Below are 18,670 nucleotides of genomic sequence, written 5' to 3' on the forward strand. Positions count from 1 at the left end.
CAGCTCTGATTGGTTTTTATATTTTCTGTTTCTCTGTGGACATTCCTGCTGAGTTCATCTGCACTTCTCTCTAGTCTGGTGAGTATCTCTTCTACCATTACTTTAAACTCTTTATCAGGTAGATGGCCTATCACCATTTTGTTTAGCAACTTTCCTGCACTCTGTCTTGTTGTTTCATTTGGAACATATTCGTCTACTTTCTCATTTTGTCTGGCTGTGTTTGTTTCTATGTTGTTATTAGGTAGGTCACCTTTGTCTCCTGGTTTTGAAAGCAGTGGCCTTAGAAATGTAATAAATCCTGGCCCTCAGAAGGACCAGGTGCTCCAGGGTTATTTCCTGTGTGGATTGCAAGCACCCTCCTCTTGTGCCTGAGCCACAACTGCTGCAAATGGCTGGTGGGTGAGGCCAGCCCTCTGCCTGGCTGTCAGCAATGGCTGGCACTACTGGTTTGCTAGGCTCACTCCCAGTGCTGGCTGGAAGGCTCAGCTGCCGTCCCTGCTGGTGCACTGGTAGATAGGGTCAGCCCTAAGCTGGCTGCCAGCAATGGCTAGCCAGACTACTGGTGAGCTTGCTGCTGGTAAGGGGTTTATTCCCAGCAAGGCTGCCTGAGAGGCCCTGCTATATCTGCTACTGGGTGTGCTGGCTGGTGGGGCTAGCTTCTCCCCTCCCCCAGGGCAGGAGACACTTCAGAGGGGTAAGGCTTTGGAGGGGGTGCTGGGGCTAGTGGGTTGGGTGGGGAGAATCTGCAGGGAAACGCTAGGGTGGGGCAAGCAGTGCTGGCATAGTTAAGTGGAGAGTGTCAGAACTGGCTCCTGCAAATGTCCAGCCAGCTAGGCTGAGGGAGGACAAGAAAAATGGTGCCCTCCTCCCCTGGAGGACTCTCCTTATCAATCCCTGCCCCTCTGGCACATGCTGAAGTTAATCAGTATATCTCCATGCATAACTCAGGTGCTTTGTAAACTGTTGCTTCTGCACTGGGCCTCAGACAGATGGGCACAGAATGCCGGCCTTCCAAGAGAAAAAGACTCAGCCTCCCACAGCCCTCCAACTCACTCAGAGTTAAGCCCCAGTGATTACCAAAGCCAGACATTATGCGAGTTCATCTTCCCAGTGCAGAGCTCCAGACCAGGCATGTCAGGTGTAGGGCTTTAGCCCCTTACCTTCTGTGCCTTGCTCCCTCCACTTAAGGGCTAAAGTGGGGGAAGAGTTTGGGTGCCAGTCAAGGCTCTGCCCCTTTTACCCTTCTTGATGTGGCCTTCTCTTCATAATTAGCTATGGAAGATCTGTTCTGCAGTCTTCAAGTCATTTTCAGAGTGAGTTGTGATACATGTAGTTGCTGCCTTGGTGTGTACATTGGAGGAGGTGATCACAGTGACCTTCTGGTTCATCTTCCCAGAATCCTCTGGATTCTTTTATCTCCCTCTGCAGATATTCTGTAGCAATGTTTTCTTTGGGTTGAAACAAATGAAAACAGTCTAGCCTTACACAAATATGTAATAATTTAGTTGCCTCTTGAGATAATTGTGAATTTTTGTGTGTATATGATGGCTGTCTTTAATGCCACACCAAAACTCAAGTAGTAGTTTCTTAAAGGTTAGTAGCAGAGGACTCAGAATCCTTATCACTTAATTTTTATACCCTGCTACATTAAAATCCAATGGTTTGTCTCATACATTCACCTTTTATTACTCATGCATGATTTTTTAAGTTCTTACTGAATTATGATCTTCTAAGTGCTAACATATTATCCTACTGTGCATTATTTAAAAAAAAAGAAATTCATTAATATCACCAATCTCATTAGGAAAGTCTATGAATACTGGAGACATTCAAGCCCACAGTGGTGGGTACAAGTTCTCCAAAATTTCTATTTTAGTTTAAAATCCTGAATTTTATCACTGTGGCAAAAGATACTGTCAGTTGTTTTCCTTGACGTGACAGCCTCACTTCATTTGAGAAAAAGGCTGCCCCAAATCTAAGTATGAATAACTGCAGTTTGTCTTCTAGTGATCCTTCCTTCCAAGTAAAAACTGTGTTTCATGAAAAAACTAGTTTATTAATGCACAACTCGAGCAACACATAGGTGCTTCTTCTTGAGACAATTATCATACTTGGCAAGAACCTGAGGTACTGTATGTGAACTTCCCTTTTTGTCACACAGAGTATTAAGAAGATGTGTACTCAAAGGTAGAGGTTTAATAAAACTAGTAATTTTTAATGTTTTGTCAAAAACATTTATAAGTAAAACTAGCAAGTCTTAAGCTCCAAGTGTGTTGTGTTGAGAAACACAGCGGGTCCTTGTGGAGTCTGGGACCACTGCACCTGTCTGTGCTGAGGCTCAAGCAGCTTAATCCACTGTTTCTGTACCACCTGCAAATGTCAACACCATGGGGAAAAGGGTCTTGGGGACCCATAGAGGTTCAGAGCCCATACTTGGGAGAAATGTTGCTCTAAAACTGTTCCACTGCCAGTTGTGATGGTCTCTTGAAAATACCAACTGCATTCCTTTTCAGAAAGACAAACATTCTTTTGGCCTTAACATCAAGAACTAGACAAAAAATTAAGAATGGCCTAATGTAGTGCATATTTCAATAATAGGACCAATTTCCGTACCTGACACTGAGAGGGGACTCCACGGAGAGCCCCAGGAGGGCACAGGCATCCCGTGTGAAGATGTCACAGATGTCAGCCCACTGGTTTGCATCGAGCAGGTGGACATATGGTGAGTTCTCAATCCCTTGTCTCAGATACACAAGGCTCCCCATCAAAACCTGAATGTCTAAACAAAAGCAGCAGCAATTTGGGGTGTGAATGATCGCATCTGAAATACAGCTGGCTTGCAGGTAACAGGCTGAGAAAGGTAAGAATTCCCCCAACTAATATAGCCTAAGTGAATATATTGATGTCTTTTTAAATTCTGGTCTTTAAGCTTGGTTTTGCTCTTCTTCCTAAAGTAAAGCAACAGCATAGAGAGAAAAGGAAAGTACTAACTAATGATGCAAATGCAATGTCTTTTCTGGCTTTAATGTTTTAGTTTTGTAAAGAAAAAGCTCTGAAAGTGATTAACACCTACAATTGTTTTAGCTTATTAGTAAATACATACTAGGTCTAGGTAAGATTAACTTAAATGTCTATAGACCTGGTAGCTGTAAACCTGTCCCAAACAGGAAAAAGACTCCAGTCTCACCTTTTTGATGATTTAGGGCAAACGGCTGAAAATTTTTAGCATATTGTAATGCCTCTCGCTGATTTGTAGTTCCACCCATTAACAAGCTAATAAAATACAGTCTGTGTAGCTTAAATTCCAAGGAGCTGTTTTGGGCTATGAGCATTTCTCGGTTTGATACTGCCCATCTAAAGAAAAAATAAGAAAGATTTCAACAGTAATTAAGAGCAAGGTGTGTTAAACTAGGTTTGAAACCTAGTAACATGGAAAAAAGGTTTGGTCTGCCATCTCGTGGACGCCATTGGTAACATCAATCCCTAGGCCCAGAGAATGTTGTAAAAATAAACGTTACCTGTACACTACGAGGACCTTCAGCCAGTGAAAGAAATTAAGTATTAAGTCAGATGACAACTACACATTTAATAAGGTTTACACCAAGACAAGACTGTCTCTGATAAGTCACATGATATATTCAGAATTGTACAAGGTCATACATACTTCGAAGCAAGGATCAGCCATGAGATTCACCATTGAACTGCTGATATCTACTACTATTTTCCTGTTAAACTGGCAAAACATATATAAATGAAGAGCAAGATTCTCAAGGGGAACCATCTGCTTTTAGACTTTTGTTAGGTACAACATTTTGTGCTATACATTTCTGGATTAGAAACAATAAACATAGGTATTTACCCCCAAGGTGCTTTCAGTCTAATTAGGCAGATAATACTACATAAATATCATATGGCACACCACAATGTGCCAAAAAGATTTGTACAAACAAATAATGCTAATGAGGGGAAGAGCAATTTCAGTTGAGTGATCCAAAGTACGGTAACTCAAGACCTCTCTAGTACGACCAGCTGGAGTAAGCAACCTTTATCTGGGGCAGGTTACGCAGTATAGCAAAAACGCAGGCCAGCCAGAGGTTAAAATCAATTTGCAATTCAGTGCTAAGGAAGCACTGCTTTATTTCTCTAAATAAATTCAGATAGAGAAACTGTTAGTACCACATTCTTCTTTAATTTGACCTTTATTTGGACAAGTATTCCCCACCAAACCTAATTCACTAAGGACCAATGGAAACTGAACTGGGTGTGAATATAAACTGACAACCCTACAAACTACCCCAAGAGTAAAACGCTTCAAGTTATTCGTAATCAGTCAGCTGACTTCACAGACCTGCACTTTTACTGGCCCCCCACCCATCCCTGAAGGGGCTGCACATGCATATGAATATTCTAATCAACATATTTACACATCCACATTTTAAGAGACCCATCATGAAGTTTCTCTAACCTCAAAATCAAAACGATCTTTTAAAATATTAATTACCTATACCTTGGAAATAATTACGTAAATTTAAAGAAGTCTTGGATCCTTACCTGGCACTAAGATGAATGCAGCCAGGTTGCAACACCGGGTTCCATAAACCCTGTTGACACCAACAAGGTACTTCCAGCAGCCACCTTCTGCAAATGTCCGACACCAGTCATCTGTACCCAAATCACTGCACTCTGGGAGCCTCTAGTCTACCAGAACCCTTCCTGGCTTCTAGTTCCAAGGAGTGCATTTAAATCAGGCCACTCACCAAACGTTTATCTACCCCTCTCACTTGTAAAAGCGTAAGTGTATTTTCCTACTAACAAGTAAGGAGAGGTAGTAAGCCTTTTCTCTTTTCTGTTTCTGATGGTATTGGTATATGTGCAAGAGTGTGCAGAGTCAAAGAGGGGAGCTAATGAAAGAGAGTACTACAAACTTACAGCTAGCAGAAAAAGGGCAATGTCCTTTAGTAGGCAATTCACAAAAGAAGAACACAACCTGTTTTACAGGCAAGTGTTCAAGATATAATGTTAAAAGGAGGAAAAAGTTGTGATATATAGAAAAAAATAACTTCCAGTCACCCAAAGTTAACAGTAATAACTCCAGGGAAGTTGGCTTTCACACATTATTTACTGACTAATGTAATGGGCTCACAAACTACAACAGGGCACTCACTAGTAGCGCAGCACCAGCACCAGGCTATAAATCACCAGGTAAGCACACCAGTGAAGAGTAGCTAACAGCAGTCCAGGTGACAGTGATTTGTAAAATGGCCTTGCTGTCCCATGCTTTCTAAGTCTTCTAAACAACATACATTACTTTTATACTTTAAAAGGTAGTAACTTTAATGCAAAAGTAAAAATTTCTTAATTTCCCTTTTTTCATCAAAGCAAGCACTAACAGAGTAATCACAAGTTATTTTTCCTAAATGTAATTCAAGCTACAAATTATGAATTAAAGCTTTTCAAGCTGTAAATATATGTACCTAATTTTCTAAACCCAGAGAGGCATTTATTTAGACCATTTGGTTCCTTACTAACCACTTGAGTTTATTTTTACATATTTTCAAATTTTTCTATAAACAAGACTACAAAATAAGAAAAAACTACCATTGTTAATTTCCATTCCCTCATGAATAAATTTTTAGAAAAGTAAACAGATATCCATTAAAAAAAGGAACTGGGGGAGTGTGGAGAGAATGTAAAATCCAAATTCATAGAATACAAGTTTCCACATGAGTCCTAAAGTCCTATTTCTTCTCATTCTATCCTGAAATGATGTATTACCCACATTTAACTTCTGAATATTATATTAAGCCTAAATCTCACAAAGCAACCAATTCTACACTTTTCCCTCCCTGGCAAAATGTCATTCTGAGACTGATATACCGCATTTTGCCCCCAAACCCATAAGCACATTTGAAGATGAAGGTGAAACCCTTGCCCAATGGGACCTCTCCCTCATACTCCCAGGACTACACCCCCAGCATTCACATTTGCATTTGTATGACCCCAATTCCACAGGTGGCTACAGTTAGTTGGCCAGATAAGCATAAGTTTTAAAGTTTTAAAGTTACCCTGTGTTGCCTCTTAGTTTACTTCCTTTATGATCCCTTCACAATCTAGCATCTTTTGTTATACTTAAGTTCTTGATGGGGTTGCCTTTCTTGACGATAATCCTAACATCTGCCTTATCTCTGGGATCTGGTACAGATTTCAGAGCAGCACTACCCACACTAGAGGGCCTCCCCAGATAGCTTAACATTAGTCAATTCATGACTTCTGGAATGATGAAACTATCTTTTACTGGCAGTAAAGTTCTTCAATCTCCTTGTAAGTACTGTTTTCTTTCAATGAGGCAATTAACTTCACAACTTTGGCATGAATGTTAGCCAAACTGATAGAGGTTTGTTTTAACAGTCTCCGATACAAAACAGAAGTAAACACTCCATTTGAACCATAAGCAGCTTTCTGTTCCTGGTGTGACTTACACTAAAAGTTGAAGTGACTTTACCTTGGTATAACTCTCACAGGAGTTTTTCAATATGCTTTGTACCATAACTTCACGTAGGCCTAGGTCTCATCCTAGCTTCACTTTGCTGTCAACATTTTCCAATCTCTCTAATCACACTCAATTTCACTTCTAGCAATTCATCCTTGTTAACCAAGTCCTCTCAGTTATCCATTTCTGTAACATGTTGCATGGGTTTTTAACTGGGAGATGAGGAGGTAATACAACTACACACTTGCTGTCCAGGGCAAAATGAATAAGATGCACAGTGACCCATCACTGACAGACTTAGAAGGGATGTGACTGGTTATGATCCTGATGTGCATCTTTTGACTTAAGTGCTCTGTGGACTGAAGAGCTAGCAGACTGAAGTTTGTATTTTAAGCAATTTCTCATGGTTAATATACTGTGGTAACTGAAATTTGAACCACGTTGTTTGGTTCAAACTATGGTAAATGAAATTTGGACATGTTGGAATTGTGTAGAGAGGAATGCCCAGAGGTTCAACAGAGAAGACAAATCGGAGAGAAAGAGAAGGAAGATAGGGATCTCAGAGGCAGGAGGTCACTTCATAAAGACAAGGCAGGCCAAGAGTGGGACAGTGGGAGACACATCAGTCTGAGGAAGTGAGCAAGCCAGGGTGTCTATGGCCTACTATCATGGGCCGTAAAGAATCAGAAGGAAAATTAAGATTAGTTTTCTATTTCTCACCCACATACGTGCCCCTCCACTTTGCTGAGAGGAGGGAAGCTGGCTGGAAAACCAAGAGGTTTATGGCCGGAGGGGTTATGCTACACCAAGCAGGGGTGGGGGCAAGAAAGCAGTGGCTGGCCAACAGGGTAAGTTAGGGCATCTGTCATGTGAAGAAATAAAGAAAAATAATAAGCCTGCTGAGAACAGACCGGAGTTAGAGAGAGGGGCAGGCCTAGAAAAACATATGTGAACATCTTCAGATAACCTGATCTAGCAACTCACATTACCGTCAACAGTGACATGTCCAGGTGAATTAAAGCCGGTCCAGATAGGAGACTTGTTTGCTCTGTGAAATTAGAAGCCACAATCCTATCTCCCAGTGTAGGTGCTAGTTATAATTTTTGTAAAGTACAATAAACACAAAGTTTGTAGTTGAGAATAGAGTTGAAAAATTCAAAGCCCAGGCTCAATTACGTTTTCTACAACGTTCCTAATCATCGCTCTGTTCACAAAGCTCTGGCTGTTCTTTATTTGAACCTCTCCCATGGCTCATCTCACAATCTGGTAGGAGAGTTTCTGGTCTCTTCAAGTAGGGACTCTGTCTTGCTTGCCTTGGCATGCCCCCTGCTTTGAATGGGGTGTGCTGATAAAGAGCACTGGTTGGCAGAGTCAAAAATGCATGGACTCAAATCCTAGGGCTGCAGTGTGAATCTGGGCAACCTGTTACTTAATTCTGTTTTCCTTACTGTAAAATGGGGCACTTCAAAGGGTGTGGGCACTAAATGAGGGGGCCAGTAAAGCACAGAGTACAGAGACTGGCACAAATAGACATTCAATAATAAGCTACTTGATTTGTGTTTACTGAATAAACAGTTCCTCAGTCGCTATTTTTAATAAGAAAATTATATTTAAAAAACAAGAGTTACTTGAGTCCTTCCATGTAATATGCAGTACCACTTTGATTTTTATAGCGCTTTTATTTTATAGGGAATATGATGATATGCATGTATCAGTTAAATCCCCTTCAAAAAATTCTGAAGTTTTCTTAGGTAGAAGTATCTGCAAATTTGATTCACCGAGCAGCAGTAAGGGATAGAAGATAGTCACATCCTTAATTAACCTGATAACAACCAAATTCAAAAACTGTAGAGCATGTGCAAGTAAAAAACACAAAACTATATAATCAGCATCAAAAACTTTACCCACTGTCTACAAAACTACTAGAAGACGTAGGTCCAGACAACACACAAAAAAACTAGTTAGATACTAGAATAGGGTGTTGTGTTCTGGAAATCAGCATTTCCAGCAGAAAACTTCTGACTTTTCGTTTTTAGAATATCAACTACCACTATACCACAACCAACAAGCTACCTAAATATTCAGTTAACTATAACTTTACTGTGATTAAAAAAATTAAGTTCTGCTCCCAAATCCATGTGGGGCAGGAGAGCACTATCAGCTTTGTAACTAGTTCTTGTTTAGAGAAACACTGTAGAACAAAAAAACTGACACCCAGTAAGGTCACCAATGTCACAATTACCTCTGTTCACTACTACTGCATTCTCCTAACAAAGAGACCTTTGGTGCCCTTTCATAAAAAGTCCCCAAAACAATCCTACTGACTTAGGTGATAAAGTTAGATGCAACCCACATCTGCACAATTATCCCACAAAACATTAAGCACTAATTATCCTGTCAGGCCTCTGAAAAGACTTGGCACGTTGTTAGCTCCATATTTAGAATTTCCATATTATTCCAAAAATATAAAACAAGATTCCACCTTCGTAATTAGCTATTGTCCCCTAGGAACCTAACTGACAGCATTAGTCTATTTCTCTCTCTCCTCTCACAATTTTGCCAATCCGGGTTGGTGTTTATTTCTGCTAATACTGAAATAAAGACACTTCTCGCCAATCTCCACACTCTGCTCCAACCTTTACAGCATTTTTAAAGGCTAACAAATACCTCCTTTTTCTACTCTCTTTTAGGGCTTTATTCTTGGGGGTGAAAGCTGAAGTTCAGGGAAAAAAGTGACATTTATTTACTCCACAGGGGTGGACCTGCCTGAACAATATTGGTGACTGAATCAAGTGCATAAAAAAAGGCAGAGACTGGCAAAAAGGACAAGAACTACAAGTTGGACAAAAGAGTTAAGAACCCTATAACTTTGATTTTAGAGACTGAAAAGGAGAGTTAACATTCCATTTCTGAGGTATTTTCAAATGGCAATTTCTCAGATAGTGTTCACTGGAACACTAACATTTTACTCACCTCAGAGTTGGCATGAAATATTTCTCGTTATGTGCCATTTAGGAACCCACACAAACTACAGTGTTACACATCTGAATCTAGTTAAAAAAAACACACACACTCCAACTTTACATGAGGTTCCCAGTAATGTAAAATTTGGTTAAGAATGCCCAACAGCTACAAGAGGCAACTAGCCACCATACTGGACAACACAGTTCAACAGATTTGTGATTTTTAAAGTAAAGTACTTAAATATGACATTGCTTTATTTATCACTAGTTTCCTACCACAATAACAAAGATATTTTATAAACCTAAATTAATAACAGATCAGCATCCTACAAGCACAAACTCCATAGCCTTTCCTCTTATAGCTCCCCCTTGCCAGCGTGCTTTAGCACCTTATTCTTTTAAACACTCAATCTCAGAAATAGTTTATTTCAATTTTCCCTTTCTTTTCAATAACGTTAATTTATTTATAGGCATGGCTTGCTCACCCATTTCCAATAATGCTCAGTCCTTGGTGAGGATGTATCCAGATAAGAAATGGCCATGTCTATTTTCCTCCTGAGGAATTACCTTGTTTTGGAACATCATATATAAACTTTTGCCAGCAACAAACATAAAACAATAGAAAATGAGGTTATCATCCTAAACATTTTTTCTCTTTTGGCCTTTATATTCTTTTGTACTATCTTCTCTTCTGTATCTTTTCCACCAACTACCTCTTTCCATTTTCAATTGGCTTATTTTAATAGATTAGCCTCTCTCCAACAAGCTAGCTGCATGGGCACAGACATTTACCCCATTAACTCATCTCTTTCGCCTTTTCAGAATGAAGAATCACCCCCAACAAAATAAAAACAAGAAAACAACAGAAACTCCAACTCTGGAAAAAAATACAACTTGTTCAAACCTTTTCTCCAATGGTACATCTATCAGAGCCTTCTTTCTTCTGTGGTTCTGTATGGCTATTAAAAAAATGCCTGAATTGGCAAGACTGTCCACCTACAGGAAGCCAGAAGTAAGAGCAAGAAAACAGACACCAGAAACTGCTTGATCACTGTCACTCTCACTTCCAGTGGTAGTCCAGGGTCTATGATCAGGCGCTTTGCCCTGCTTCCATCATTTTTATTTTCTTACAAACTGTGCCTTATTTACAGCAAGCTCACCTCACATCCCTCTGGGGTTTTTATTTCTAACCCGGACTAATTACTTGGCTTGGAGATACAGTCCTCTCATATTTCAAAAGCCTGCTTGATACTGGTCCTGGCCTGTCCAATATAGAACCCTTTAGTGGTCTAAATTAATACAGATTTTTTCTCTCTTCTTCTGTGAAAAGTTCCCTAACTTATCTCTCTTTCTCATGACCATTCAGTTATTTTCTTTTCCCTTATGGCATTCTACCGAAGCTTTGCAAACAGAACTGTAAATTCTTCTACACAAGTGCTTTGAGGCCCCTGAGCCTGCTGTCAGTGTTGGAAAAAAACAAAAACAAAAACAAAACAGGCTTCCAAGTCTGCAAAGGTTAGATCTGATCCTAGACTGCGGCAAGCCCACCAAGGTACCATTACTCCTTGAAAAGCCTTTCAGAAGACACCAAACTGACTTTCCCCAAAGACAGCACTTTTTCTCAAAATGTCAGTAACTGGCACATAGCTAACAAGGATGGTTTCTGTTTTTCTAATATTTCTCCATCTCTTTGTATTAAAGGTTATTGTTATTCTATTACTGACACTAGTTATTTTTGACTTTGCTTCTCTCTACTACATGAAGGAAGAGGTCATGTTTGCTCAAAGTTTTCCTTCAAATTATTCCATCACTGAATGCCTACAATGAAGTAAGCTAGGTGCCAAGAAGAATTTAAAATACAGATAAAGCAATCTGGAGAAGAAAAACCTGAACACAGACTCAGAAATAGAAGGACAGTAACAAAAGAGCAGGCAGGGTCCCGACTAGATCTGTATATAGAATAAGCTATTCTGCCACTTCTCTCTGGCCACATCACCATTCTTTTCTGCCTCTTTCCATTGTCTCTCATTATCTGTATGTAATAGCTAAAACTCTCCAAACTTCCTTCTCATCTAGTGCCCCCATGGCCTCCATTCATAATTGATTTTTTGGTTGGCCTCTGCCTCCTAGACTGCCTAGAATTACTGCGAACCTCTCTCCTTCCTCTTTTCCCTCGTCATTCTACAATGCTTCCTCCCAGAATGTACAAACAGAAGATGCCACATAAAACATACCTTCCCCTGTATCTGAATGAGATTTCCCCAAATTGATATCCCATGTCTTTCAACTTTTGCTACAAGTTGAGTAAAATCAACTTTCTGTACCTTGCCCATAAGAGATGCTGAGTAAATATTTGCTTTGCATCCACCAGTAATGGGCAACAACTGGAAAAGTCTGATTTCATTTCTCAAACATATTCTATAGAACTCCAATTCTATGGGTGTTAATAGGTGTTATGGGGGCGAGGGCAGGGAACAAGCATTCTTTGGTCAAATATGTACAGGAAACACTGAGTTTTACAAAGTTAAATGAGTTTCTTTATGGTAGGCTTGCTGATGGCTCATCTAATATACGTCAGTGAATCTCTCAGAGGAGAGTATTAAGGGAATTATCATGTGAAGCATTTCTCATATGACCTTTTTTTCATGGAGTCTTTCAGGCCTCAATTCCTCCTCTGTAAGATAAGTACTTATTTCATAGGGTTATTAATGAGGATTGGATACATTAATACATGTAAAATGCTTAGAACAATGCTAAGAATATTATAAGCACTCAAGAAAAGCTAACTGTAATTACTACTACATTCCTCAATGCTGGTATTTAACATGATAATATTCCCAGAAAAGTGAGAAAATTTTTACTGTACTGTCCTACTGTTACTACCAAGTGGATGGAACAAGTCCTCCCCTTGCCTAAGAGGCACTGTTTGGGACTACAAATAAAACATTTATGTTAATAACTGATATATATGTAATTATCAGTAAGAAGCTTAGATCTTACAGAAAAAGCACAAAGTTAAAATGGTCTTACAGATTTTCTTCATTCTGAAAGGAAAAAGACTTGAGTACTTGGAGGGCTGAGGCAGTCCAAATACTCAGCACAGTCTGTGGTACACAGTAAGCACTCAATAAAAGTTTGATGGGAAAAAAAAACTAAGAAATTAATGGACAAATAAAAATTACCTTGAATAACAACTCAAATATTATTTCCAAATCACTATACAATAACTGGGACACCCACTGCATTTTTATGTTAGGTGCCCTTATTCCCTTTACACATGTTTAATCACATAGGTGGAATATGACAGTGCAGTTGATTATTGAAGAACGCAGGGGCTGGGGTGCCAACCCTCTACACAGTTGAAAACCTACAATGTATATCACTTTGACTCCCTAAAAACTTAACTACTAATAGCCTACTGTCAACTGGAAGCCTTTCTAATAATAACATAAATCATCAATTAACAGAAATTTTTTTTTTGAGAGGGCATCTCTCATATTTATTGATCAAATGGTTGTTAACAACAATAAAATTCTGTATAGGGGACTCAATGCTCAATGCACAATCATTAATCCACCCCAAGCCTAATTCTCGTCAGTCTCCAATCTTCTGAAGCATAACGAACAAGTTCTTACATGGTGAACAAATTCTTACATAGTGAATAAGTTCTTACATGGTGAACAGTACAAGGGCAGTCATCACAGAAACTTTCGATTTTGATCATGCATTATGAACTATAAACCATCAGGTCAAATATGAATATTCATTTGATTTTTATACTTGATTTATATGTGAATCCCACATTTCTCCCTTATTATTATTATTATTATTATATTATTATTATTTTTAATAAAATGCTGAAGTGATAGGTAGATACAAGATAAAGGTAGAAAACATAGTTTAGTGTTGTAAGAGAGCAAATGTAGATGATCAGGTGTGTGCCTGTAGACTAAGTGTTAATCCAAGCTAGACAAGGGCAACAAAACATCCACGGATGCAGAAGATTTCTCTCAGAACAGGGGGGGTGAGGTTCTAAGCCTCACCTCTGTTGATCCCCAATTTCTCACCTGATGGCCCCCCTGAGACTGTGCCTGTCTTAGGTTGTTCCTCCCTTGAGGAATCTTACCCTTCTCTGCCTAACCAGTCATCTTCCGGGGCCATACAGGGAAATGTGAAGTTGGTAAGTGAGAGAGAAGCAATATTGTTTGAAAAGGTTAGCTTTTTACTTCTTTGCAGATTTATGCCCTGTGGCTTCTATGCCCAGCATTTGTCTTGAGGTATCTTTACCACTTGGAAGAATTATGATACTTGGTAAATTCGATATGAATTAACAGAAATTTTTTATGTCATAGGTATCATATATTGTATTCTTACCATAAAGTAAGCTAGAGAGAATGCTTTTCCAAACTGTCACCAATCTCCAAAAAATTTTCCAATGTATTTATTAAAAGAAAATCCATGTATAGGTAGACCTGCACATTTCAGACCCATTCCAGGATGAACTGTATATAGAAGAGTGGTTGCCATATTTTATTTAAGAGGTATCAGAGGTACCTGACTGAATTTAATCCTCCAGGTATGTCACAATCTCAAATGCTAAAAACAAAAACCCAAAAAACTGTAACAGTGATATGTATCACATATACACAATGATACTGCTTAAGTGACAACTATCTTTAAAGATATAGTACCTACAACCTATCTAACAGTTGTAATTTATATAGGGATTTATAACTTACAAATTTACACAGATATCTCTACCTATTCATCTGGGTTGGTTTCAGAACTCTGCATAATTTTCTAAGAACTGAGAAATGATCAGAAACAGAAAAGTAAGCTATGAAGAATTAATGGATTAGTAGAAGAAAAAAATGCATTATATAAAAATCAACAAGTATCTTCCCAATTATTTTCTCCTGATTAAAATGATCTCAAATACCTCCAAATTTAAAACATCAGGATCCTAAGGCTATGACCTCATTACAGTATCACTGCTTCTATCATCCAGTTTCTTTTATTTTTGAGCTTTTCCTTTCTTTAGCCTGGTAATCTGCACATTAAAAAAATGTAGGATAGGGGTCAGCAAACTACGGCCAGGGGCCAAATATGGCTTACTGCCTGTACTATACACCAGATGGCCAAGATGGCTTTGCACATTTTTAAAGAATTGTGACATAAGTCAAAGAAGAATATGCAACAAAGTTTTACTACGTGGCAAAGCCTACACTATTCACCATCTGGCCCTTTACAAAAACCTCGCTGACCTTGTTCTAGAAGATTATGTATCATAGCTCCCACAGTAATTTCAGATAATTCCAATCAATGAATCATTACATTTTACAGTGATTAAGAAAAACAGAATGCCTTCCTAACAGTATTTGCTCTTTTCATGAATACCACTTATTCCAAAACCAATTAAACTGTTTTTTAGAATGCTAACACAAGACCCAGAACATTGGGGAAGTTCAAATTTCAAACTCAGACTGCCTGAACAAGGAACTTCAGTTATGCTAGTCTAAAGTGGTGGTATGGATTCGGGAAACCCCTTTCTCTTGTGGGAATTCACACCAACTGGTAAGTGGAATATGCTGCAACCATTTTCTCATATTGCCCATCCCACATATTCACTTAGTTAAAAGAAATAAAATAATTCTCCCTTTATTTCCCTGAAGTCTATCCCTGGTGAGATACATATATAGCTCAAAAATCTCTGATACGTTTTCTACTTAAGTTTTCTTAAAGAAAGTTCTCTCAAAGTATTCAAAAGAAAACAAACTCAGTAACTCACTCCAGAGCAGGTCTCAGAACTCTGACTTTTAATGCTTCTAATATTCGATTTAATTCCACAAATGGTTCTTTCTGACTTGGATCTACAGAAAGACCAGATTCCTGAAAAAAACAGAAAGAACTTTTGTTAGCAATAATCAGTAAAGATATACAATAAAGTATATTCTAAATTATAACATATGGAGCAAGCCATTGATTTCTGTTTACCATGTATTTTTATAGTAGAGACTGATGATTGAGCCCTAGAATCATTCTTCCCCCTTTTCTAAAGTAGTAGGACCCCCAAATTTTACAGGACACACAACCATATGGAATAAAGCTGGGTATGACTCTGCAAGATATAAGTCTGGTCAATAAAATATAAACACGTATTCCGTGCCCCTTCTTGGAACTAAAAGTGCAGCTAGAGTTCTGCCTGCTTTCCTGGACAACGAGGGCAAGGGGCACCTTAGAAATAGAGTTCAAGGAGCTTAGGTCCCTAAGAGCTTCATGAAGCATAGCTACCATACATGCTGTGGATGGCTTATTACCTTCTCTTTCCACACAAGAGAAAAAAACTTCATTTTTTTTGTTTAAGCCACTGGTATTTTGGATCTTTGGTACTTGTAAACAAACTTATTCGTAAATGACACAATTAACCTTAGGAAATTTATATGTACACACATACAAAATTCCTGTACGGTAAAGAGAAAGACCTGAGCTATCATTTATCTGAACTGTTTAAAATAGAAAAGGCTTAGAGGTTTATTTAGCAGACCAGCTTTAAATTAATCTTTATAGTCCTTTATTTTTCTAAACAGAAATACAACAGTACATAGTGGTTTAGAACAGAGTTTGAAGACACAAATTTGGTCCTGAATCCTATCCGTCACTCAGAACCTGCACGGCCCAAGCAAGTTACTTCTCCATACCTCATACTCCTCATCTGTAGACTAAGAGCAGTAGCTTCTACTTCGCAGGATCTCAGTGAAGAATAAGGGTAGGGCTTGGCTTGCGGCAAATACTCAATAGCTGCTACTATTATGACTAAGTGGTATTGGTAAACTGTTCTGAGATCCCTCAGTTCATATCTAATAGAGATAAAAGATAAATGCTGCTCACCCAGAATAAATTTTAGCTTGAAATTCATTTGATAAATCAAATTCTACAAGTTGAGCCAGATCAGAAGACAAGCATAAACCTCTTTTGTCCTTTTCTTCTTCTCTGCTATACTTACCTTCCCTAACAAAAGAGGAAAGAGAGAAAGTATACCACCTCTGACACTTTGTTGCAGATGACCTGGGACCAACATTATGGGGCAGGAATAAGGAAAAAACAAGTTGGAAGAGAAGTTCTAGGACTGTAATATTCACCAATTAAAAAAAAAAAAAGACTTCCCAGTAAAATGAGGTCAGTCCTGTTAATTAAAATATTAAAAATCTATCTGTGGCTAGAAGACAACTCAGAATCTCCAAGGAGTTCTCATTCATGTTTCATCCCCTCAGAGCTGGCACACTCACCTGGCAGAGCTCCTCCGCCACATCCAGCATTCCTTGTCGGAAGAAGTGCTCCACCATCACCTCATTGAGAAGCCTCTGACTGTCCGCCTGCCAGCAGCCATCTATTCCCACACTGCTAATGTCAGAATCAAAATTCTGAAATAAGAAAAGGAATCATGAATTGACTAGAATACATCACTTTCTATGACTTTCATCCCACCCAACAGAAGCAATGGCCTTCGTTTCACTCTGAGACACCCCCAATAAGTACCCAATTCAGATTTATCTGTAGCCTATGACAGAAGTTCTTTTTCCACTGCTCCTTTCTCAGACTTGTTACTCATTGATTATTGCTGTAAAAGTAAATGGGCACATTTTTAGAGGCTATTTTGGAAAAAATGCATAAATTTGTCAATGATTTCTATGAATAAATTGATTTCCAGGCATTATACTATATAGCATTATGCTGTATTTCATAGGTATATAGTGCTACCTGTAAAAACAGGCTCATGTAGCACTGTCTAAAAAGAAAAGAGAGAAAGCCCAACATACGATTAGTGAAATAATCATGGCACATCCCACAACTGCAGTGCCAAGGTAGGGGCTGGGCACAGGAGAAGGGCCAGGTGATTAAGAGAGCAGGCTCTGGGGGCCAATCTACCTGGGTTTGAAGCTTGGTTCTCTCTCTACCTGTGTGGTCTTAGCCAAATTAGTCAAGGTCTTTGAGCCTCAGCTTCTTTATCTTAAATGAAGAAAACAACAGTACCTCCCTGGTATAGGCTGAATTGTGTTCTCTGAAAATGCCTATGTTGAAGTCCTAATCCCCCAGTACCTCATTAAATTAACCTGAAGTTATTAGGGTGGTCTTATTGGATATAGTCAATAGGACTGGTCTTATTATAGAAAGAGGAAATTAGGACAGGACACAGACAAAAAGGAAGACCATGTGTTATGGACCTAATGTCTGCATCCCCAAAGAATTTTTACATTAAAGCCCTAACCACCAATATGACACTCTGGAGACAGAGTCTGTGAGGAGGCGATAAGGGCTAAATGAAGTTGTAATGGTGGGGCCTTAGTCTGGCAGGGCTGGTGCTTTTACAAACGAAGGAAGAAATGCTAGGCCACTCCATCTCCACCAGATGAGCAAAAAGGTGGTCACCTACAAGCCAGGCGGAGGCTGTCTGCCCTCAACAGGAAATGAATCAGCCAGCACCTTGATCTTGGACTTCCCAAACCCCAGAACTGAGAGAAAATAAATTTCTACTGTTTAAATCACCTAGTTTGTGGTATTCTGTTATGGCAACCTAAGTAGATAAAGAAAGCATGTGAAGACACAGGGAGAAGATGGCTATCTACAAGCCAAGGAGACAGGCTTCCTACAAGCCAAGAAACCAACTCTGTTACTCATCTCAAACACCTAGACTCCACAACTGTGGGAAAATAAATGCCTGTTTAAGCCACCTGGTCTGTGGAATTTTGTTATAGCAGCTCTAGCAAATTAATATATTCCCTTATTGTTTAATGAAATGGTAGTTACTACTATTCTAGCATTACTATTCATAATTAAAAGGTGAGGTTCATTACTCTGTTTCTACTAACAAGGAAAAATGTCTGTCACATCTTTAGTGAAAAAAGGCAAATTCTACAAAATTATGACACAATTTTTGCTTAAAAACTTGCAAATACTTAGGCTAAAAATCTGAAATACACACTAAAGTATTAGCAGAGATTATCACTGGAGATTACTCTTTACATAAAGAGGAAATATTCCTTTTATGAAAAACTAAGTCATTTTTTAAAAGCACACACATTGAGGGGTCCAGGTCTAGGTAAGACCAAGTAAGCACACTACACACCCTCTCTCCCCCACTGAACACATTTATGAAATCAGGCCAGAATGAATGGACCAGCTATTTGATGGCACTAAAAAGTTAATACAGATCTTCAGC

General features: G+C 38.9%; 1 protein-coding gene across 1 annotated transcript in view; it reads right to left on the reverse strand.

The window, feature by feature from the left end:
- RMND5A (required for meiotic nuclear division 5 homolog A) overlaps window positions 1-18,670 on the reverse strand; it is an 81,492-nt gene that overhangs the window by 13,894 nt on the left and 48,928 nt on the right. The window contains exons 3-6 of the mRNA XM_036931029.2: window positions 16,740-16,874; window positions 15,242-15,342; window positions 3,188-3,354; window positions 2,614-2,779 (exon numbers count right to left, since the gene is read on the reverse strand). Of these exons, the coding sequence (XP_036786924.1) occupies window positions 2,614-2,779; window positions 3,188-3,354; window positions 15,242-15,342; window positions 16,740-16,874 (569 nt within the window). The remainder of the gene's footprint in view (window positions 1-2,613; window positions 2,780-3,187; window positions 3,355-15,241; window positions 15,343-16,739; window positions 16,875-18,670) is intronic.

Source organism: Manis pentadactyla, chromosome 2 (assembly GCF_030020395.1).
Source record: "Manis pentadactyla isolate mManPen7 chromosome 2, mManPen7.hap1, whole genome shotgun sequence".
Lineage (NCBI taxonomy): Eukaryota > Metazoa > Chordata > Mammalia > Pholidota > Manidae > Manis > Manis pentadactyla.